Raw genomic sequence first — 15,381 nt, 5'->3', positions numbered from 1 at the left:
TTATCTTATATATCTTCCCGTAATTAATTCCTTCTCCTCAGCCTTGAATCATATACTCAAGAAAAAATTAGTTGTGCTGACTGTCATATGTTGCTTAAGTAGTCATTGTGATATGATTAGAGGCCAGAGTTAACAAAGTCTTGCCTTGCACCCCAGAGTCCTACTTCCCGAAAGAGACAATAGCCTAAGTCTGCCACTTCTGTCCCTGTGGCCACAGCCACCCTGTGGGTGGGACAGGCTGTCCAAATTGTGGCACATTTTATCCATTTCTGATATCACTAATCAAAAAAAAAAAAACCATGGAAAATCTGCAGTATAGCGACTTCTCTGGGATTATCAGACATGCGTAAGTGAGGTAAGATACAAGTACGATCCCTTCTTCAATGAAATGCTGTAGGAGTTATTGGAATACCCTTTAGAAAGCATAGATGGTTGTGCAGAGTTTGAGCTGACAAAAGGAGCGTAGAGCCTCAATCTGAAGTAGTAACATCCCAAGAATACCAGATGAATTACTCTGCTTAACACATCTCATCTCAAGGATTTTGCCTCATGTAGTCAAGAGCTTGCTATAATTAAAGCTAACTTAAGAAACAGATGGAACAGACTCCACTAAATAATGTAGTAGAGATTGTAATAAGGACTTTCTCCTATTGAATTAATGTACATCCCATTACTGTTCTTCTGTTATCATATGGTACTTCCCCTCCCTCTGAGTCCCATTAGTCCTGCAGACACTTCCTAACTACATGAACCTGTTATTGATGATGATCAGGACCCATGTAGTGATGACTGGTTTTGTCCCGAACAGATGAGAACAGCAGATACTTAGAAAATAAAGTCAACTTCTTCATAGATGGACTTCACTGTATATTAAATGGCCAATTCAAACTCCATTTGAAAACCCATCTGAGGATTTGACTGACCGCTGATATATGTCCAAACCAGTTTTCTCATTCGTATATTTTGGTGTAATCTCCAGATGAATTACATGCTAGCAAATAGAAACTTATTATTTTCTATGCTGACCAAGAAAATGAGCTGAAATTTTTTCCAGTTAAAGAGGACACAAAGCTGGCTTCCTATTCCATGAAAGTCAAACTTTTTTTTAATTTATTTTGTTAATTACACACCAAGCATGAAGCTTTTTGAGAAAGATGTATTTGATGAAGAAAGAGAGAATCAAAATGCTGCAAACCAGTGCAGTGTATTGATTAGTGTCCTTAGCTAGAGAGGAGAGCCAGGGTCAGATCCCTGCTGCTATTGAATTGTGCACTTGGGTCTCAGTCTCCCATGTGGGAGACAGGGAGCAGAGGAAAGAAAGAGGAGGAAAAGGAAAGGGAAATAGATAGCTGAAGAAATTTTCATTGAACTAACATGTTCCTTCAACAAATGTTTGCTTTTGCATTTCCCTGGATTTTCTCTGTCCCACTCAGTCTCAGGAGGTCACTGATGTTCCATGCAGAGGCGAGGACATGGGCAGGAAGCAAGTAGGGGAAGCGTGGGGCAGGACGGGGAGAAGTCACAGTGAATGGGATCAGGGCAAAGGCAGGACTGTATTGATGTGTTTGTCAGTAGAGACTTACCAAAACCAAATTACCTTTGCTTGAAAGATAAGGAGGAGTAACAGAGTTACCAGGCAAACTGAGAACTCTGATACAGCAGCAGATGCATTTAGCATCATGTTCTTTATGTGTCTTGATCAAATATGTAAAGTTTCTACATTTAATCTGAAGAGCTAGAGGTTTTTAATAGTTTCCTCTTCTATTGCATGAAGTAAACAAGCAAAACCATAAATGAAACTAAGGCACTTTCCTTTTCTTCATTGTTTCAGATGATGGAAAACTGTCCTTTGATGAATTCAAAGCTTACTTTGCTGACGGAATTCTGAGTGGAGAAGAACTGCATGAACTTTTTCACACCATTGATACACACAACACTGAGTAAGCGCCCCCTTCTTACAATTACAGTGCTGCTCTCTGTACCTGAGAACAGAGAACAGACATGAGGCTGATTTTAGAAAACAAGTCTAAGAAGAAAGATGCGTCAGGGAAGCCAGGCTGTGTCATATGACTCTAAACTGTACAAGTGAAGTGTTTCTAAACCTTATAGAAATATCTGCATGTTCCAATAAATGTGATTTGGGTACTGAGAACACAGGGTGGAAACTGTGTTCCTGTGTTCCTCACCCATGATAGTAAGGAAGAGGAGCTGTGGCCTCCTTCAGGCTTAAATATGAGTTCCTCAGTTCTTGATCCCACTTCGCTAATTCATTACATGAGATGAATACTTGGACTACATGTTGAGCAGGGAAAAAAATAAATGAAGCAATCATATACAGTAAAGAGCAGAAGAAGCCATCCTGTTGGTGCTGGTATGGTAATTGTGTTGGTGCTGTCACTTAGGCTGTTTGATATCCCCATTGTGGTTGGGCTTAACAAGGCCACAGGGAAATGAGCTGACTTCATGAAGTTCAACAAGGAGAGGTGCAAAGTCCTGCACCTGGGGAGGAACAACCCCATGCGCCAATATATGCTGGGGGCTACCCAGCTGGAAAGCAGCTTGGCAGAAAAGGACATGGGGTGGACATCAAGTTGAACATGAGCTAACAATGTGCTCTTGCAGCAAAGAAGGCAAATGGTATTCTGGGCTGCATTAGACAGAGTATTGCCAGCAGGTCAAGGGAGGTAAATGATCCTTCCCCTCTGCTCAGCACCGATAAGGCCACACCTGGAGTGCTGTGTCCAGTTCTGGGCTCTTCAGTACAAGAGGGGCATGAAATACTGGAGAGAGTCTAATGAAGGGCCACAAAGATGATTAAGGGACTCATGCACGTCACATATGAGGAAAGTCTGAGAAAGCTGGGACTGTTTAGCCTGGAGAAGAGAAGGTTCAAGTGGACCTCATCAATGTATATAAATACCTCAAGGGAGGGTGCAAAGAGGAAGGAGGCAGGCTCTTTTCAGTGGTGCCCAGTGACAGGACCAGAGGCAATGGGCACAAACCCAAACACAGGTGGTTCCCTCTGAACATCAGGAAGCACTTTTTCACTGTCAGGGTGACCAAACACTGGCACAGGTTGCCCAGAAAGGTTGTGGAGTCTCCATCCTTGGAGATATGCAAAAGCCGTCTGGACATGGTCCTGGGCAACTGGCTCTAGGTGGCCCAGCTTGAGCAGGGGGGTTGGACAAGATGACCTCTAGAGGTCCCTTCCAACCGCATCCATCCTATGATTTTATGACTGAAGAAGAGAATTAATTTCCTTTTTATTTGCTTTCTGGCCATCAGCAGTTATTCACAGCAGGTCTCCCATTTACTGTTAATTAGAAGGGTGTTACTAAGCCAGTGGTTTTTAAATCAGAGTATTCCGGTGGTAGAGAAGGTACTGAGAAGATGCCGTTTATTGCGTTTGCTAAGAGGCTATGAAGACATGTAGTAATCATGGCGTGGGTTGTGGTTCTGGTTACAAGGAGCGAGTACATGGTAAGTCAGTATTGCTTTTCTCGGCTGCATGCAGTGGAGCAACAAGTATTAAGATGCTATCACAGCCCTGCTTCCTATGTTTACTGTAAGAAAAGGTAGGAGCAGTGTAACAGGACCTTATCTCATCCAATGCCAAACTCCACTGTGTCTTTGGGTTTTTTACCTTCCACAGGGAAACAAAACCAACAGGCTATGATTTCGTAATTCATCTACTTCGTAAACATCCAGACACTAACTCACAGTGAAATATTAGTAGCCTTGTTCCTCAGACACATGAATTTGGCAATCACCTTAATACTTGAGGACTTGCACATTACCCCAGGTAGCTCCAGACAGGCCTTTCCCTTTGGCCAGTTCTTCCTGACAGTGACTCTCGTATGGCTTTTTCCCCTTTGGATGTCTGTGTCACAGCATCGCGCCCCTCCTTGTTCCCCTCTTTCTCAGCTTCTGCCAGTCCTCCTCCGCAAACACCCAATTGCCATGACAGTTGTGTATCACGAGCCCCAAATGCTGAGCCGAGCCCAGGCCCGTCACCCTGGTGGCCTGTCAATGACCAGGCGTGATGCTGGCCATTGACATGTCAAATACCCTTGCAGCCTGGAAGTCCAGCTGAGGGCTTTTTTGGGAACCATCTTAAAGCTCATTCTTCTGAAGAAACCTCATTGAAGGCCTTGTGTGCTTGGAAGCTTGTTCATTTTTTCCACCATTATGAGCTAGTCTAATGAGTATCTTCTCTCTCCTTACAAATTTTGCCTCCCTCCAGTCTAGATGGAATTATTAAACACTTCACCTTTTCCAGAAAGTATGAAGAGAGAAATCAACTGAAGTCTGAAATCTGATCAATATTGTACAAGTGTATGCTAAGGAACATGTATCTCAATTTATGATCTTTTATGAACAACTTCCAGGAAGATAAACATCAAAATTTTAAAAAAGATTCTAGGTTTTCATTAGCCAATATACAAATATTTCTTGTAAAAAATCAATAGTTAAATGAATTCAGGTATTAGCTATTCAAAGTGTTCCTTCTTTCAAGCCATTTAAATATACAGTCTACATGCAGAACCACATTTCTTTGGTGTCTTAAGAGCTTGGTTGCTTTTTTATAAACATGTATGAAGTACTGTTCGTGAGCAGTACTGTCTGTGTGATTATATGGAGCCATGAAATGCCTAATTCATATAAACAAAGGCACCTAATTCATATAAACAGAGGAATATATCCCCTAGGAGTAAATGCCTAAATAACTCTGTGGATTTGTTTTTTAGCTCTGATCTCACTTATGTTTCTGTAAATCAGGCATAACCTCCCCAGAATTATTAGATTTAAGCTAGCACAAAATGGAAGTATGGAACTGGACTCCTAATCCCAAGGCCATCCTAAAGCATCCAGTAAACCATCCAGTGTTGAAGACTTTTGGTACTAGGATGCAACAAAGACAAAGAAACAGGTTTCCCAAAGGTATCGTTCTCCTTAACAGACAACACAGGAGAAGCAGCAATATAAACAGGTTATGTTTTATCATAAGAAAAGAAGAGAAGGCTGTCATCATTTCCCTAATTTCCCATATTTCCCTAATTTGTCAAAAGTACTTACATGCTATAAATTCAACGCAGAAAGTTGCAGAAATACTGCTAAATAAATAGGTACTGTGTGCAGAAGAAATAAGTGTAATATTTTAATTTCCTCAGGTTTCTTAAAATCAGTGGCAAAGACTGAGAAACAAATATGATCTTCAACAAATACAATGCATGCAGTCTACCTAATCCTAGCAAAATTAATCACATGCTTCTTAGAACACCATGGGAATTTGCTTAGCAGATTAAGGGCCTTCATGTAAATTTTTAACCCAGAGTCAAAGACTCGTTTTAGAGCCAAAGACTCATTTATACAGCTTTGGACTTCCTCATGAGCATCCTGATAAGGGCAAATATTCTCAATGACTATGTAAGATTTCTAAGAAAAAAGATAGATGTTCTACATATATTTTTCCTTTCTTTTTACTTGTAAAGCTTTTTTTAATTTGCAAAATATTTTTATTTGTAAATTTTTTATTATTTGTAAACCTTTTTCTCTTTAGCAGAGAATATCTGGACCTGAAAAATATGTAGAAAAAGTAAGAATAACATTACATTTTTCCTCTTGGGAGATAGGCATACCTGAAGAATAGGTGTGACTTTGTCGAATGCTACAGTTATTAGCTGAGAACAGATAATGAAACTGGCACACAGAGAGAGAGAGAGATCATTCTCACTGTTCAGGAAAAGCCTGGCAAAAAGCAGGGCACAAAAGTCACAGAGAATACGTACCGTGAAGGATCATATTTTCATGTATTTCAGGGAATTGAAGAGGTGGAAGACTGAGAAAACCTACTAAATTACCTTTTCCAACCAGAACAAAGGGTGCTTTCTATTGGCTGGTTTGTTGTAGGGTAGAATCTAGATATAGATAATAAGAAAACATGCTTAAAGCTTAGATTTAAAACAGCAACAAGAAGCTTTCTGAGTATGTTTTTTCACGAAGTCTTTGACTGATAAAAGGCTTAGTGCCTGACTTTACAGCTGAAAAGTATTCTACACCGCTTGATCTTTCTTTTTAACAGAGGGAAATACATTTTAAAGGCTTTCCCTTAGCACCTTTGAAAGCTTTTGATAACCCTGTCATCAGGCAGGCAGCAAGATGGAGCATGCCAAATATCAGATGGATGTAGCAAAGGAAGACAGCTTGGACAACATAATATAAATTCCTTGTTAGTATAGCTTTCCAGCAAAAATCACATGAAGCAGTTATAATAAGGAGGCAAAACTTTACCCACTGGCATTTGCTGAAAAGGGCAGGTTATGTAAAATGTCTCAAATTAACCAGATGGCTAAGAAAAGTAGCAAAATGTTCATTGAACCTTGGGAAGTGTTGTAATGTAAGCATTAGGAGAATCATGTACGTATCAAACAATCCCCAAACCACCTATTTTGTGATGTTTTCACTTGCACATTACCCAAGGGAATGAAACGAAAATCATGGTTTGTGCCTATAATTCCCAAATAGTTTATGGCTGTTTTTTAGTAGGGGAGGGTGAGAAATTCTACTCTGTATCTGGTAGGAGAAGATTTGCACAGATTATTTTGTCTCTCTTATCCAGTTAAAATACAGACTCTGTCAAACTCTGGGCAAATCATTTCTCTTCTCTCTGCTTCACTTCTCTATTTACAAAATGCAGACTGTAGTTCCCTCTCCCAGAAATATTTCGTAAGCATTGAGATTATGCGGTGATTTACGCTCCACGTAAATGCCTAGGACAGATGGCTAGGGAAGCATGTCATTATCAACTAGGTCATTTCTTGGAGTATCTCAGGATTTCATACCCAGCTTGTCACAAGAGCAGACTTTGGGTTGTTTCCACCTGCATTAAATCTTTTAGCTCTGCCAGCATTCAAAACCTCACTGTCTGTGTGTATGTCTTTGTACTTCAAAGCCTGAAGATAAAAAAGGAGAGGTGGCCTTGGGGTGATATCCATGGGCCACAAGCTCAGGAAATCTGAATTCCCTTCTCAGCTCTGCTGCAGCAATCTTTGAAAAAAATATTCAAAGCGCAAAAGACTTACACAGGCTTAACACTTTTAAGGGAACTAAATTAACCAGGTATTAAAAACCCCTGTTACGCAGGTCCTAATGTCAGTCTTGTTGAAGAGAGATTTAGAAATTATTAACTTTTAAAAAGACCAAGCCAAGCTAATGTAACATACCTGTTACAAAGCGGATAGGCTATGGAAGACTGCTAAAATGTGCAATTACCATTTTCAATGTGATAACAAATAATAGGGGGTTTAACTTCACAGTAATTAAGGTTGTGTCTGCCTAACTAACTATGATCTTTGCACTTTGCTATTTGGTGTAGACAGGCGTTATCTTTTTACAAAGTAAAAGAAGAGTCAATTGGTACTGCAGTGACCATAATCACCAGGAAAAAAGATGCGTAGGAATTAGTTACCACCACATAAGGTTTCCAAGAGACAGGTTGAATAGGAGTTCATTGTGCCGGGATGAATTTATATTTACAATTTGTCTAGACCCTAAAGTACAGCTTATTCATTCAGGGCAGATTATTGCTTTTACTGCAGATTTGCATTTGCTAAGGATCTTTCCTCAGTACATCATTTGGACATATATTTTGCAATTTATGAATGTACTTATGTGTAGACTGGCTATTTTTTCCTTTCAATTTCATAAAATCTACATTACCTTTTTATAACATTTTAAATATTAAATAAATACCAGTAAAGACATGCTGTACAAATTGATTGCCTGGTGTTTTAAACTTCCATTCCTTTTTCCTTTTGATACAGCCAGAAACAAAAGTATAAGTTAATAAATACCAGGTACAACATACAGATTAATAATAATGCTATCACTATCTAGACAAACAAATTAGGTGAAGTAGTGTGTCCATGCAAAAAGGAAGTTATTTTTTCCCATATTTTAGTACTGCTACAATGTTTTACCTTTCTTGAAGGTGTTTTAATACAAGAATTTATTTGTAAGAACTGGCAATCAAAAAGATAAATTGTAAACAATTAAATTTGTGGTGGGGTCTTCCATCCACTGAACCATAAGCCACTATAATAATTAGTTTATAGGCCAACTACTAAATACACAGAGTTACACAGAAATTCCCCCCATGGGCAGACTAGCTCATACCTGTTCACAAGGCCTTAACATAAGTTGGGTTTTTTTTTAAAAGCCTCCTATGACCACAAAGAAACAAGAGGACACTGGACCAATGGGCCACTGTGGTGTCCCAGTAAATGCCAGTCTCCTGTTTGTTAAAGAAGGCAGGGAGATAATACCAAGAATTAATTAATACATTAAATTAATTTTAACATTCTTCAGTAAAACAAACAACTTCTGATTATTCAGAGAAACTGTGCTTCAAAAGCTACATAAAGAGACAGTAGAATGCTTTGATTAGGCCATACAACTAGCATTCCTGACGTGTAATTAGCACAAGGTCTTGTACTTAAAAACCCTTAAAAAAAAATTGAAGTTTAGGCAAGTGTCGTGGTTTAACCCCAGCCAGCAAATAAACCCCACGCAGCCGCTCACTCACTCCCCCCCCCGGTGGGATGGCACAAGTAGGAAAACTCCCGGGTTGAGATAAAAACAGTTTAATAATTGAAATAAAATAAAGTAGAACAGTAATAATAACAATGAGAACAACAACAATAACAGAATATACAAAGCAGACGATGCACAATGCAACTGCTCACCGACCGCGTGTCACGAACGGGGGCGAGGCCCCCCCCCGGGTTTTGTACTGAGCATGATGTCACGTGGTATAGAATTGGCCAGCTGGGTCCACCACCCCGGCTGTGCCCCTCTCCCCACCCACCCACCCCACCCCCACCCCCCCCCCCCCCCCCCCCGGTGCAAGCATCACCCAGCAATAGCCAAGGCATCAGTGGGCCATCAACAAACATCAAAAAAGCATCAATGGGCCATTCACACCAAACCCAAAACACAGCACCCCCCCCAAGCTACTGGGAAGAAAGTTAACTCTGTCCCAGCCAGAACCAGGACAGCAAGAAATCAAGAGCAGTGATTTATTAAAGACTTAAGCTTCAATCTAGAGTTGTACAATGATCCTTCTCCCCTTATTCATAATGGTTTAAGTGTTTTGCAGATAGCCCAGAAATAAGCACACTATAAGCATCTGGGCAACATCTTAAGCTCTGTTGAAGGTATCAGGAGGCCAAGGTAGATCCCCGCAGCATGTTGAGTAGGAACCAGGCCACCACAGTACGAGTTAGACCAACATGAGGGCATGGCTGTGAGCAGGGAAGGAGCAAGAGGAAGAGCTTATCTTTGCCTCCTGATTTGACACATATTTGACATGACATCTATGTTATATGTCTGTAACGTCACAGTTGGGAGCTTGTCAGTGATTGTCCTGAGACCTCAGAAAAACTCAGTGCTCTCTACTTGAAAGCTGAGTTAACCGTTTTGGAGGAGTTTTGTGAGGGTGAAGGAAACCCAGGGTGGTTCCTCATTCCTCTCTCCCGCCGCAACCTCAGCTCCAAGCTACACAGTGTTCAGTGAGGCTCTGCAGGGCTGATGGGAGCAATGGGAATGGTGTTGGAGGCAAATGCAGGTGCTGGAAAGGCACCAGAAGTCTTTCCCAGGGCTGACAAGGAGGGTGACAACGCACAGCTCACAGAGGACGTGATCTGCAGGTCATAGCTGAAGTAATTGTGAAGCTGAAGACCCACATGCTCTGCTGTCTTGGAGCGTCCTGGTTATTAACTCTATCAAGTGAACGTGAAACACTCATTTTGGTTGTGTGGCAATTTGCACTATCATGGCACGAGTGTAAATCAATACAGACAGCTCAAGGCAAAGGTTATCAGGGACTGATGCTAAAGCCACCTGAAGATAGAAGTGAGCTGGTGATGTTAACTACAAGAAATGTTTTGTGTTTTCAAAAATTGCAGGCTTTTACAAAGGCAATATCAGAGAAGTTTAAGGCTGAAGAGAGGAGTGGAGTTGTCTTGCAACCTTAAGCATTGTTTTTCTTAACGTATTCTCCTAAGAACTATTTTTAGGAGCAGATTGGAGCACAAGAGTATTTTACAGATTAAATAGGAACAAAATCATGGAATGTTACTGGCTTTGCCGAGTTCCCACTTGAAAAATATCAAAGAATTTTTTGGTGTTATTTCCATTGCTATTTCATTTCTTGCCCCTTTTGAATCACTAAATCATAATGTATACACCAAATCCAAATATGAAAATCTTCTTCCTCCCATATTTGCATCTAATCAGGAACAAAAGTCGTATTTTTATTGTAAACTTGATATTTTAAGTACTTTAGTAATGCGTACATCATTCTCATACTACATCATTCCTACTTAACATTTTTATGAGCTCTCATCTGGTTTCTAAATCCAATGTGTGCATATGTTCAGTGCAGCTGCTTGGGGATTGTAATATTGCTGAAGAAGCTATTTAAGCTCCCAGTTATCCCAACTCAGAAAACCCTAACTTGTGGGGTTAGCATGCTCTAAACAATTAATAGATTTCATTACCTGGACTTCACATCTGCCTTTACTGAATGCTAAACAGCTTGTGTGCAAGACAGTATTGCAGCATAGTTCAGCTTCAGAGGAGGTAGTTCTGCAGAAATAGCTGTTTTGTTTACATGTGTTATTGCCTGAATAACTGTACTGAAAGCACAGAAAAGTACGAGCAGCAGAGGTCTTTTTATACATGGAGAGAAGTATGCAGAAAAAGTTTGAAATTTGTGGCTTATGGGGTGAATGCTTTTACAGCTCATTTCCTTGGTAAATCTGCCCCTGCTTAATTTTAACGTCAACTCTGACAAGCCCGTGTTTCAGCAGAGCAAGAATCCTTGACATGGTTAATGGTTTAGTGAATAGGTTTTAGCAGTCATTGCAAATATAAACCTCCCTTTTACTCTTATCCTTCTCCTTTCCCTCCCCCCACTTATAACTTTCTTGGAAATTGTTTTTGCATAATGGCATCCTCAGGGGAAAGGTGTCAGAAGATAACAAGAAGATTTGGCAAAGTTACAAACGAAGAGACAGGCAGAGTATCTCAAGGGGATTCAGTCTGCAGCACTGCCGGAGAGATAGTGCGATAAATGCTTCACTGATTACTGACTCATATGAGTCAGTGGGGAATCAGACTTGGTTTTCTCATTGGTAAAATTAAGTCCTCAGCCAGGACCTGAGTTACAAGGTAGGAGGGATGCTAAAACCATTGAGGCAGACCTGGGGCATAGGCAACCTCCCAAAGGTAGGGAGGTACCATTAAGCCTTTGTGTGGGGCACAAGTTAAAGATAAATTACACACAAGCCAGAGATGAGTTTGGTGAGGACCTGAGTGCCTTGGCCACCTGCAGCACCAAGCTTATGCTGGGCATTTGGGAGAGTCTGTCATGCTGCATGTACTGCACATGTAGGGATGGGACTTGGCACTACGGAGACACATTTACACTTGCTCATGTATGTGTCAGCAGGGTGTCTAAGGCTCCCTTACGGTCAATGAAGTCACTGGCACCTAAGAAGTAATTCTGCTCGCATAGGCTTCAGCACTATTGCCCAGGCATAAGGCATTTAAGATGCTCCCACCTGAGACATCAGCCCAAGGTGGACAGGATGACACAGGAGAAGCAGTTGGGACATGGGTGGTGGGAGAAATGCTAGAGCATCTGAAACAACACTAGATGCCTATATTATATCCAATTACTCACACTCCTGCTAGCTGATCTACTGAAGAAAACCCAACTCCATTGAATACACTGGGGCTCCTTTGCCTGGCAGGGGAGGTTGGACACCCGGCGCACATACGGCCATCTACATTTAGGACTCAGCCCCAAAGTGAATCCACCTCCCTCCCACCTGCCCAGGTCTTCATTAGCAGAGCCCTAGTTCCTCTCTTGGGTCAAAAGAGAAATGCTGAGGTCATCTGCCCAAATAGCAAACTCCAAAAGGATGCCAATTTGATGTCTGAGCGCAGAGGTTGGTTATCATTATCCTTGCAATCGTGGGAACCATACGACTGCATTAGCCTGCAGCCCAGTACCGTGCACTGAAACTAAGATGAAATGCATGTTATATGGGGCCACAGTGCTTCCTTCAAGACTCTGGTTGTAAAGATAATAATCAGACAAATCCTCAGTAGTTTAACAGTAGTCTAAGTATAGCAATTATCTGTGCCTTGGATGGTTTTCTTTTTTTTCAGTTGGAAGGCATATTTTAGTCTCATGCTATTGCTGATTTATCACAGTTCAATACAAGTAGACAGAAAAAAAAATAATAAGCTTCTAAGTACAATGAGAGAGAAAAAAGATTTATTAAAAACAGCATGAGATACAGATTAAATAAGAATTTCAGGCACATGGTGCAGCACTGACATCAGAAAGGTGTGTTTGCTACTATTTAAGAGACGTAATTGCAGCTATTGGCTTTAACTCTCAGACTTTTCAAGACAATAGCTACAGAAATAGGTTTGGAAATGAAATACAGAGAAAAAGGCAAGATACCGGTCAGAATGAGCAGATTATAGAGTTTAGTATTTCGTGACTAAACAAAACAAGTTCACTGAGAATGATTTACACAGTCCTGATGCTAACAGATCCTCTGGTCAGACAACAAGCTGCAAATAAAGTTGCTTGGAAATTTTCCATATGAATGGTTATTTTTAATGGGAAATCCAGCTTTCTGCAGAAAAAAAGAGAATCACTCACACTAGGAAAATCAAAGGGTAATGAGTAGTTTCAATTGCATTGACCTAAATGGAGCTGACCTAGAATGTTTCATTTCAGTTCAGTTCTTCAGAAGATAACATTGGCTTCCTAGCAGTGAGCTCATTGCTTAATCATAGGTGTATTTTGAGGGCCTAGTCCCTTCTATAATCTGGATTTCCCAGAGAACCACAGCAGTTTTGGTAGCTCTATTAACATGTGCATTTCCAAGGAGTTTAATAAACCAAAATAAACATTTTATTTTGTGTAACGATAAAGAATTTAATCTCAGTTTAAAAAATAAAAACATTTTGGGACAAAAACAGAAGTTGGAACATTATCATCTTCTACAGGGTGAAAACTCTGAAGTTTGTTCCTTGTGGCAAAAGAGCCACCATGATGTTGCCTCTCATCTCCTCGTTTAGATTGGCGTGATTCAGACTCTGCTAAAAAACCATAGCTCTGCAGCCCTTGTACAATTCTCTACAGATTTTAGCATGCACCACAACTTTTAATAGTACTAAGACTCTTTTAGCAACACAGAGACTGTAATAGCTGGGATGGTTAAGGTGGCTAGCCAGCTATGTAGTCATTGCATCTGTGAATCATTGCCTAATGCAAAGGATTAGGGTTTTGGGTTTTTTTTTCCAGATGAGTTAGTCAAGGGGAAAAAAAAAAAAAACACTACAACTTCATTCTCTCCTCTAGTCCTGCCACACGCAGAGCAGTAAGTGACGATTCTGAAGTTATCACTTGGCCTGGAGCTAAGCATAAGCAAGCTAGGGAATTATATAGTGAGGCACAATTTGGGACATTAACAGCTGTGACCCCACTGCCTGCGTCAGAGCCCTGAAAGCCAAGGTGGCTGCTGCATTTGAAAGGCCAGAGGGTGCACAATCCAGCTAGCCTTTGGGTTGAAGAGCAGCAGTGTCCTCAGGGCTCCCCAGGGACCAGCCCCGGAGCTCTGTCCCACTTTTGCCCCTTCTTCCTCCTTTCCCTTTTCTGTGGCAAGAAGCCAATGCCTGGGCTTGTCCCAACACCTTAACCTACTGATGGCAAAAGGCAGTTTTGCCTCCACTGATAAGAAACCTTGAACAAACCTGAGTGAAGAGATCTTTGCTGTTGCAAAGGAGCTGTGAAGCAGAATAGACTCCTTTGCACAACACCCTCTGTGGTGTTGGAGCACTTATCTCGCTGACTTGAAGTGGGATGGTATGCAGGCTTTCTTGTTGCAAAGAGCTTACAGCTTTTTGGCTGAGATTGTCCATGCATGACTATTCAGTTACCCTTGCACAGTCTAAGTAACACTTAGTTCTTTTCAGTCACAAATTATATGCTTCTACTTAACAATAGGAGATACCAGCCTCAAACTTTCCTCCCTAAAACCAAATTTAGCAAAGAGACGTGCAAATGGGACCCAAAAAAGAGTTGGTTCAAGCCTCTGAAATAAATCCTTCTCATATCTGAGAATGAAGAGAGATCTGAAGAAGAAAGTGTTATCCTTCTCCAGCTATGATTGATAGTCATGGCAATGAATTTCCTCAATTAGTTAGTTCATGAAGTCTTTCATATAGTATTGGATTCCTCAACAAAATAACTGCTGTCGATGCCAGAGTCCATACTTCATATATAATCCCTGTACTGAAGAGATGTCATTGCCTCTTCTTGTGGTCCAGGGAATATATGCAGATCTTCTGCTGGTACCTGTACCTAGAGGTGCCTTTTGTCCCAGAGAATGGTATGTGTCAGGTCAGTGCACGGGGCTGCGGATCGGTGGATTCACACCAGTGGGTGGGTGGAATAGCTTTAACCTTCCCTCCTTCCTGGCTGGCCCCAGTGCACAGCTGACTGTGGTGGGCAGAACAAGATCACAGCTGCTTTGCAATCCTACATTTTGGGCCACTTCCAGAGGTACCACAAATAGGCACTTTTGCCACAGTTCGTTCAAGTGAATTTGCTTGTGTTTCTGTCACTGAGCAACAGGTATGATCAACTTTGCAGTGATCAGGACTGCTCAGTGACGTGTTTGTAATAGTCCTTTAAAAATAGCTCATGTTATTAGGTGGAGAACATTTTAGACAAAGTCAGACGTGTAAAAGGACTGCATTTAGTAGTCAGAAAGCAAATTGAGAGCAGAAGTGTAAAAAATGATCATGCCAACATGACATGAATGCATTTGGCTGCACCCTATGTTTTGGGTGCTTATCAGGAGTGGAGTGCTGGCCGCTGCATGTGAGTCATCCAGCAAATATTGCAAATAACATGTTCAGCATTGCCAGATTATGGGTCTAAGCAGAAGCATCCTTGGCATATGTACCCACTGAAATGGTGAACAGTTGCCCACTATAAACCTGAGTACTGAGTTGCAGAAACAGCCCTCTGGTGTGCACCTCACTCTTATACTATTAAGTATATTCCAAACGTCTTTAATTGTTTCTGTAGCATCCTCCAGGGAGCTAAAGATTGTTTGTATACAGAAAAAGAATTTCTACATTTGTTCACAACTGTTTGAAGCAGCATGTTATTATTTCTGAGAGAATGAAATAATCTGTGACTCAAAATTATAGTTTCCCTGCCTAGAAAGCATCCCCATCAAATAGGATGCTGGGAACAATGGAGCCTCAGAGGGTATTTATAATAAA

General features: G+C 41.0%; 1 protein-coding gene across 1 annotated transcript in view; it reads left to right on the top strand.

The window, feature by feature from the left end:
* NECAB1 (N-terminal EF-hand calcium binding protein 1) overlaps positions 1 to 15,381 on the top strand; it is a 69,777-nt gene that overhangs the window by 14,100 nt on the left and 40,296 nt on the right. The window contains exon 3 of the mRNA XM_075141513.1: positions 1,832 to 1,940. Within this exon, the coding sequence (XP_074997614.1) occupies positions 1,832 to 1,940 (109 nt within the window). The remainder of the gene's footprint in view (positions 1 to 1,831; positions 1,941 to 15,381) is intronic.

This window comes from Calonectris borealis, chromosome 2 (assembly GCF_964195595.1).
Source record: "Calonectris borealis chromosome 2, bCalBor7.hap1.2, whole genome shotgun sequence".
Classification (NCBI taxonomy): domain Eukaryota; kingdom Metazoa; phylum Chordata; class Aves; order Procellariiformes; family Procellariidae; genus Calonectris; species Calonectris borealis.
The sequence above is the reverse complement of the archived record's forward strand: the minus strand, read 5'-3'. Positions and strand labels throughout refer to the sequence as shown.